Source organism: Notolepis coatsorum (genome assembly GCF_963971535.1).
Source record: "Notolepis coatsorum genome assembly, chromosome: 18".
NCBI lineage: Eukaryota > Metazoa > Chordata > Actinopteri > Aulopiformes > Paralepididae > Notolepis > Notolepis coatsorum.
The window spans coordinates 16411413-16421097 of NC_140182.1; the positions used below are offsets into that span (position 1 = coordinate 16411413).

At 41.9% G+C, this 9685-nt stretch overlaps 1 protein-coding gene across 1 annotated transcript; it reads right to left on the reverse strand.

Moving 5' to 3' along the window:
- Positions 1–6288: 6288 nt before the first annotated feature.
- Positions 6289–9145, reverse strand: irx5b (iroquois homeobox 5b; the record flags this gene model as incomplete). The annotated part of the gene is made up of 3 exons (XM_084335076.1): positions 6289–7001; positions 7720–8125; positions 8897–9145. 3 exons carry the CDS (start codon positions 9143–9145, stop codon positions 6289–6291), a joined length of 1368 nt encoding a protein of 455 aa, XP_084191202.1.
- Positions 9146–9685: the final 540 nt, after the last annotated feature.

Below are 9685 nucleotides of genomic sequence, written 5' to 3' on the forward strand. Positions count from 1 at the left end.
AGCCCAGGGACAGGGTTATACTTCACAACTGAAAGTACGACGGTGCTGTATATATACCGCATATTTACATTTATATTTTTTATATCATTTATATCTACCCATATTTGTTAGAATATACCTGCATATAACCCCTCTATATACACTCACTTGTACACCTGCACGTAACCCATAGCTCTGCATGATAGCACGTACAATAATGCTATTGCTATATATACCATATATATATATATTTATTCTCACCGCATATACCTATCCTCACCAGTCTGCACTTACCTGCACATAGTCCTTTACTGTATCTATATCTGTACATATTCTACTCTTACTAGTATGCTGCTGGCCAGTAGTAGTTATACTGTCTTTATTTATTATATTACAACTCTGTACATACATCTGATCTAATCTATCTCATCTACTAATTTGTATAATTTTTACCCAGTTTAATCACCTGTACATTGTATATTGCTGTTGCACTTTCCTGTTACATTTTCACTCTGGTTGGATGCCAACCCTCTTTTTGTTGTACTGTATAATGACAATATATTTGAAATTTTGAATCTAATCTAATCTAAATTTTATATAGCCTGATCTCTATAAGTGTGCCTGTTTCTTTCCCACTTTATATTAACAGCTTTATATGATGTAGGATATAGTTGTTTGTGTTATTGTCGTGGAACCAAACTCATCAATGGACCTGTCTCAAAACCCTGCCCTCTTTTCTTGATCCTCCAATCACAGCTGTCGCTTACCTCTGACTTCCTCGATATAGTGAAAACATACAAAGTACTTATAGATTAAATGAGCTTGGGCTAAGATGAATGCTCTCATATGGATAGAGAAGGGTGGGGGTTTGGGGATATTGGCTCTCTAGGTGTTAGATTCAAGCTATTGTTAGGACGGACAAAGGGATATGATATCCTCCACATTATTATAGTGACAATATATGAAATTATGTACTTGTCATATTGTTGCACTGTAATGTATAGGCCTACGGTTTGAGTGTAGTTTGCTGGTCAATTAAACTCATAACGTCACTTGTGTTGACTTTAACACTCAAGATTGTGATGCAGATTGTGATGTGCTTGTGTGATGCACACAAGCACACATGAGCACACACACAACACACACACTGTACACGCTCACACACTAGCAGCCACTTTAACATGAGCACACACACACTCATGCTGCACACGCTCACACTTATGGTCACTTTATAAAAGGAAAGGTCACTTTAAGAATAGTATTATAGTATAACTTGAGATTGTATAATATAGCATTGTATAGCAGTGTACATAAAGACCCAGTGCCTCATCCGTAGCTAACAGTGTATTGCACTACCACAGGACCTAGCATGTCCTACCATGCTCTGTAAATAACTCATGTACATACCGATATGCCCTACTTTCATTACTTGTATTATTGCACAATGTCGTTCTATTGGATTCTTATTATATTATTATATATTACTATTGTATTATGCACAATCGTTATATAAAATAAAACTCTTGACTTGACTTGACTAGACTTGACTAGTGTATGGTCATGAGGCCCATTCCAAGTCTTGTTGGATGTCTTTTGTGACACTAGGGGGCGCTCCAAGCAAAGCAGTGAGCGGAGAGAAACTGCCTGGAATGGTCTGTCTGAGGCAAGCTTCAGGATTCTGTGACTGCAACTTGAATAACTTTATTCCCTGGCTGCAACCAATATATACCCCACAAATTACACATGTACATTGTTTTTACCTTTAGTCAATCTACTTTCTAAGTTTTTACCCAAATCTTTATCTTTATAACCCATAACATAATCCATTACACATTTTGTGTAAACAAGACTAAAGTATTTTCCTGGTCTGCATCCTCTTAGCAGTTGTTTGTATTGAGCCGTACTGTATTGTACCCATTCCGCAATCTGTTAATAAAGTTTTCAATCAATTAATCAATCAATCAATCAATCAATCAATCAATCAATCAATCAATCAATCAATCAATCAATCAATCAATAAAAGCCAATAAACAGATGATTTGAGTTATTATCTGAGACCATCTTTCACATCAGTCATGAAAGGAACTATATGATGGGCAACATGATGGCAAAAATGGTTCTAAACTAGTTCTACGTGGTTCTAATTCAACGGTTCCACCTAGGTGGAGGGGAGTAGACCGTGCTTTTGTACAACTTCTGGTGTTGAAATGCAACAAAAGGTCACACTTACCTAGAGGACCGCCAGTTTCACAAGCCCCAGTGGCTGTAACGCGTGTCATTGGGGACGGGTTTATTTTAGGAGGGTGGGGGCAGCACATTACCTTCCTCCGCCATGGGGGAGCATCCTGGTGGTCTGTCTGTCTGTCTGGGAGAAGCCGGTGCTGGGAGACCAGCTGTTGTTTGTAGGTGATCCTGGAGAGAAGCTAGCAGAGAGGGCATAGGAACCGCCTGGCAGGAGGGTTGAGTGGCATCGGTGCACGACATCTGCCAGTCCTAGGGGTTGTAGCCCATGGCTGGCTGATGCTCCTCGCTGGCATGAGGAACATGCTCGACATTGTCTGACAGTGTTTAGCTTGGTGTAAACACATGCACAGCTGGAAGCAAAAGACGTAAAGGTATCTAAATCGTGGAGAGGTGGTTTAGTGTATATTTGAGAGGTGGTTCCGTGTATATTGGAGAGGTGGTTTATATTGGAGAGGTGGTTTCATGTATATTTGAGAGGTTTCATGTTGGAGAGGTGGTTTCATGTATATAGGAGAGGTAGTTTTGTGTATATTGGAGAGGTGGTTTCATGTATATTGGAGAGGTGGTTTCATGTATATTGGAGAGCTGGTTTTGTGTATATTGGAGAGGTGGTTTCATGTATATTGGAGAGCTGGTTTTGTGTATATCTGAGAGGTGGTTTTGTGTATATTGGAGAGGTGGTTTCATGTATATTGGAGAGCTGGTTTTGTGTATTTGAGAGGTAGTTTCGTGTATATTGGAGAGGTGGTTTCATGTATATTGGAGAGGTGGTTTCATGTATATAGGAGAGGTAGTTTTGTGTATATTGGAGAGGTGGTTTCATGTATATTGGAGAGGTGGTTTCATGTATATTGGAGAGCTGGTTTTGTGTATATTGGAGAGGTGGTTTCATGTATATTGGAGAGCTGGTTTTGTGTATATCTGAGAGGTGGTTTTGTGTATATTGGAGAGGTGGTTTCATGTATATTGGAGAGCTGGTTTTGTGTATTTGAGAGGTAGTTTCGTGTATATTGGAGAGGTGGTTTCATGTATATTGGAGAGGTGGTTTCATGTATATTGGAGAGGTGGTTTCATGTATATTGGAGAGGTGGTTTCGTGTATATTGGAGAGCTGGCTTCATGTATATTGGAGAGCTGGCTTCATGTATATTGGAGAGCTGGCTTCATGTATATTGGAGAGCTGGCTTCATGTATATTGGAGAGCTGGCTTCATGTATATTGGAGAGCTGGTTTCATGTATATTGGAGAGGTGGTTTCATGTATATTGGAGAGGTGGTTTCATGTATATTGGAGAGGTGGTTTCATGTATATTGGAGAGGTGGTTTCGTGTATATTGGAGAGCTGGCTTCATGTATATTGGAGAGCTGGCTTCATGTATATTGGAGAGGTGGTTTCATGTATATTGGAGAGCTGGTTTCATGTATATTGGAGAGGTATTTCATGTATATTGGAGAGGTAGTTTCACATATATTGGAGAGGTATTTCACGTATAAATAGAAAGGTAGTTTTATGTATATTGGAGAGGTGGTATCATGTATGTTTGTGTATGATACTTTACACTTTCATGTATGAAGTGTAAAGTATCGGGAGCAAACAGCAAATACTAACAGTTTTTGTGCTAAATCTGTGCCATAAGGTCACTTTCAGCATTGTGAAACTTCTTCGACTCACATGTTTTCTTCATCAGAGCCAAAAGAGCCTTTTCCTCTTCGACGCTGGAGAAACATGCAAGGCAAACAAATTATTACAAATGTCAAAACCTAAATTACAAATTGATACGGTTGTGGTTTTGTGTGTAAAAAAAAATAGGGAAGAAAAACTGCACGGTTGCAAAGAAAGAATCCTAACTCAACACATTCAAGAACAATATCAGTGAGGATTCTATTAACCCAACACTGACTCCAAACAGAGTCGCTCCTTTTTATGGCATATTATAAAATGACAAATAGTAGTGCCTATACCATATATTCCCTGAAAATCTTTGTTCTCTGGGACAGATATAGTACCTCCAGTTGTTATTAACCCTTTCACTACCACACTACAGAAGGTTAACCATGGTATTGAAAGGGTTAACCCTTTGTCATGTGACAGTGAAAGGGTTAACCTTCTGTATTGTCGCAGTGAAAGGGTTAACCCTTTGGTAGTGTGGTAGTGAAAGGGTTAATTCCAGTGAATGACCAAGGCTGAGAACTCCCCACATGAGGGAATCATGACTTGTACTGTATATTATTACAGTAGTAACACACAGTTCTCTAACACAATAACACCGCTGGGCCTGTGCGGTTCTCTCACTGTGGGGATAATCCCTTCTTTGGCCTTCAGAGTTCCAGGAGATTTATTTAATCTGATCAATACTGTGTGTTCCCCCCAATCATTGTCAACATTTCTTTTTTTGTTTTTGTTTTAACTAATAAATTATGGATGGGCGTCTCCCATCACATGTGCACGCATCATGCCACGCACACCAAGTGGACGAATGCATTGTTGTGTGTGTGTGTGTGTGTGTGTGTGTGTGAGTGTGTGTGCGTGCACTACAACACACCCACACACATACACACACACACACACACACACACACACACACACACACACACACACACACACACACACACACACACACGTACACACTTTTTTTTATCTTTTCCCCACATGGGTGATCAATATTTCACACAGCCCAGGTGGTGGGCTGTCCTATACTCTTGAGATTTCCCTAAGCAAGCCGAGAAACACTAATCAACCAATCAATAACTGATTGAAGTCACAATTTAGATCAGGAATTTAGTTGTTACCACAATCGTTTTACATGGAGAACACCTGGAAGCACCTGTGATTCCATGCCTCAAATTTCCAGGAAATAATATCCCTCTGTGTGCTGAAAATGGATTTACGAATATGAAATATACTCAGCAGGAGAACTTGATCATGCATCACATGAAAGGTGTACTTCTATGTTTTCGGCAGCATAAGGCTTCACGGGAAAAAGAGTATTACAAATCGCTGCACATGAAACATGGACTTACTTTCAATATATTGGGGGAGATTACACTCTCATTCTGAGTTATTGTGGAGTGTGTGTGCAAGCGGCTTAGGCTGATAACACTTTTCTCACACATTCATGAGTGTAGCTGTATAGCTATAGGCTCGGGCAAAATACAGGATAAGGGCAAATCCCCAGGCTTCAAAAGAGAAGCAACTAGATCTGAAATTTACACAATTAATTCCTCAAAGATGCCCCAAGAAAATGTAAGCCTCTTAACTGTTGATATTTTCTTAAGAGTCCAGGAACACTTTCCGCAAAGGAAATCTTTAGGCTTCTGTTGTTCTGGAATTGAAATGCCTATCGCCTATCCTTCCCTGTTTGTCAGAACATGGTGTTTGAGCTGCAGCGTTAGCTATAGGCTATTTACTTGCCAACACTAAACTCCTTGAAATTACATGAGAGGGGGAATAATTTATTTGGCAACATATAACAGATGAGTCGAGTGAACACAGATAGGCAGATGGTTATATTATGGTTAGATCAGGGTCCCATATAGGCTCACTTTGCTTCGTGACTGCATTTCACACTGCAAGACTGTAAACCTGTTTTCCTTATATAGGTTTACATAAACCACCAGTAAAAGTTACATTTGGGTGGTTTGAAATTGATATAATAATACATAAAACAAATGATAATAATAATAACAACAATAATAACTTTATTTATTAGACCATTCACTCCAGATAATCCAAATGAATCGAATAATAAGCTGTAAAAGTCAGTCAAAGATGAAGGTGGTCAGTTACATATTCATAAAACTAGCTTTTAATGAGTAATTCACGTTTTGTGCAGAAATGCACTACAAAGATTACATCTTTATGAACATACAAAAATGCAGTCTGAATCGAATATTTAGGTTTCTAAATAATAGTCTGTGTGTGGCCTCTTCGGGGGCTCGTCCTTTTTAATACTTTCTTTGAAATCAAGGAAATGTTATATAGTTCAAGGCTTCCCGCAAATACTGTATGGTCCTTATAAATAAATGTCCATTTCTGTTCAGGTGTCCCATCCCATATATATATAAACCTACACATTCGCCATACCTTTCTTGAGTTCGTGGTGTGTTAAACTTTTACAAATATCTAACTGTGTCTGACTTCTCAGTTTACTGTCCCTGGCCAGCGCCTCTGCTCTCTGCAACATCGTTTGATGTAATCCACTCAGATGCGTCGCGGACCCATGCATGTTGGATCCCGGGCCGCCATGATGCAAGTGTCCGAAAGTGCCATAGTTTGAATAGCCGGGGATGAACGGAGAGGCGTAATAGAGGTGTCTGGAAAGGGCCGCGCTGTGGGGGAACGGGGTCCGCGCCGCTGATGATGTGACCTGTTGGCCCGGTCCCATCACCACGGACTGCGAAGTGTCACTAGATCCTTTGCATTTGTCCGAGGAGGTCGCGATCTCCGCCAGCGACCAAAGTTTGGGTTTGACGGCGGGGCTTGGCGCCTGAATGACGGATGAAATGCCAGGGTCACCACCGCCGGTGCGCTTCATGGATGCGGGACTCGGGGTGCGCCGTTCTGGCTCTGAAACCCTGTGCACTCCTAGTTGTGCGTGTTGTTGTTGGGGGGACACTGCCGTGGGGGGGCCCGGGGTTTGGGACACTAGTCTCCTGATCCTGTCCCCGTGCAGGTCCTTTAAATCCGGATCGGTTAAGCCCCGGTCCATGTCATTGCCGCCGCAGTTGTCCTCTTTGTATTTCTCGCAAGGGTTCCCCTCGGAATTTGGATGCTGTCCAACTATAGACGCAATAGAATAGATTAGGTCAGAGGAAGATTAAGCTGCAGTTTAAGGTCAAGAGACACACACACGCGCGCACACGCACACACGCACACACACACACACATGCACGCACACACACACACACACACACACACACACACACACACACACACAATGTGCTAATCAAAGAGTGATTGTTGACACCATGCACTGCAAGTGTGGATTTGTTATAAATCTGTCTACATTGTATTGTACATGTGTCTACACACGCATTTGTCTCAAAATGTTCCAATAATAATAATAATAATAATAATAGCAAAAGAGAAATAAAAAAGACTCAGCTTTTATTTTCAAGTAACCTTTTTGCATTCCATTTTTTTAATTATTATTAAGAACTGATGTAAAAACGTGATATTTAACATTCACTATCTCCTATTTAGTGGATTCGCCAAAATATCCAATGCCAAACAGTTATATAAAAATACACAAGTTCAGACAACTTGTGATTTTTATATACGTTCAAGTAGCCGTTTTGCATCGGATTAACTCTAAAGTATGAATGAATGAAAACTTTATTTAACAGATTGCAGAATGGGTACAATACAGTACGGCTCAATACACACAATTGTTAAAAGGGGTTGCAGACCAGAGAAAGACGTTTGTCTTGTTTACATCAGGGTCCCCCATATAGTGTAGGCCTATTTGACGTATAACAAAAAAAAAAGTGTAACCCACCAGACTCGTTCTTAGATTCCGCGTCACTTATTATAGTTGGCTTCATCGGCTCCTCGTCGTCGTCGTTAATTCTCTCCAGGTCAATGTTGTCGTCCTCCTCCTCGTCCTCACTCCTGTTGCGGGGGGTCCACGTCATCTTGTTCTCCTTCTTTAAACGCCGGCGCGCGTTGGCGAACCAGGTGGACACCTGCGTGAGGGTCATCTTGGTGATGATGGCCAGCATGATCTTCTCGCCCTTGGTCGGGTATGGGTTCTTGCGGTGCTCGTTGAGCCACGCTTTCAGGGTGGCCGTGGCGTCCCTCGTGGCGTTCTTCCGGTACGCGGGGTCCCCGTACGCATAGGGCCCCAGGGCCCCGCCGAACGGGTGGTAATCTAACGCACCGGACGGGTCCCCGTACGCAGCACTCTGAAAGGTATAACAACAAAAAGTGTGTACATTTTAGACAGTAGAACGGACGACACCACGTCGAAATGTTTGCTCTGTAACACCATTGCATAATGCATAATATAACATACACTCTCATCTGCACCTGCACTGCCTATAGAGTTAATTATATTGTTTACACTGCCTATTTTTACTTTATTTGTACTATAATTGTATACTATCCTGCCCCCCATGCTGCTATGATGCCTGAATTTCCCCAAGGGGAGCAATAAAGGAATATCTTATATCTCATCTTATCTTATTAGGATCTATAACGGAATTTGGCCATCTTTCAACCAGAGGCATGAAGTTATTATGGCATTTAATTTTAAACGGAAGGTCTACCCAGACAATACGTTTTATCTCATATAGGCCCTATAGGCTATTTATAAGGTTTTTTACACAGTGAACAAACTGAATAAATAAGGCAATACAGAAGGAATTCATGTTTGACTCTTCGATTTAGGTCAGAAGGCTTTGTATGATAAATGATAAATGTATTAGTCTGCTAATTTCTTGAATAAATTCGTACACGGTTATTTAGAAATGACTGGGGGAGGACAAAATATTAAATATAGGAGGTTATATTGTTTTATTGCCTGTTTTAACACTCATAGATTGATCACACTAAACCGAATGTATAGTCTTCTGCTGCAGGTGCATGAATGTGTTTCTTCCCAAATATAAACCATACATTTTTTACACGCGGATTAAATTCGAGTGACATATCTCTGTAAAGTTTGACTCACTTACCACAAACGAGCTCAGCGTGGCCGCCGCCCGGGGCTCTCCGCCGTGGTACGGGAGGTGAGAGTTGAACCCGGGGGATGAGGTGTTGAACGCCGCGGCGGCTCCCGCGTACGGCGCGAAGGCAGAGCCCGAGGAGGAGCGTCCCAGTTCCTCCGTCCGCGGTCCTAAAATCACACCGGAGCCGAACGACGGGCACGAGTGCAGAGCCAGCGACACCGAGGGCTGGAAGAGGAAGCCCTGAGGATACGCCATGACGACGATGACTTCAAAAAAAGTGAGCCACTGAACGGACTCCAAAAGTGTGTGCGCTTGGCTCAAAGCTGGTGCGCGCAAACAAATTACGCACGGGTGAAAATCACATCTGAAATAATAATGGCACTTTTTCCATTAATGAGAGCGCGTTTTCTTAAGAAACATCGCATCGTCGAGCATTGTTATGTCGTGTGTTGTTGAGTTTGATGTGTTTTCACTGCGTTGAGTTTGAGGATTGTTGTGTCTCTCTCAGCTTTCTTTACTGCGGAATGCGTTGCCTGTCAGCCCGCCGCGTTCAGCACATTGAGCCCCAAAGCGCCCCAGCTGAGAGGAGGAGTAAACGGTGGGAATGGCAACTCATTGTAGGAGACTGTCATCAGCTCCACCCCCGTAAACACACGTGCGCACACCACCATGCGCGCGCGCACGTACGCACACACACGCACACACATTTGGAAAACTACTTCTGACGCGCATGGCTGCGTCCATCAACCATGGATGCAGGTGTTGAAGTATAGTTTGGCTAATGGATGGATGTAA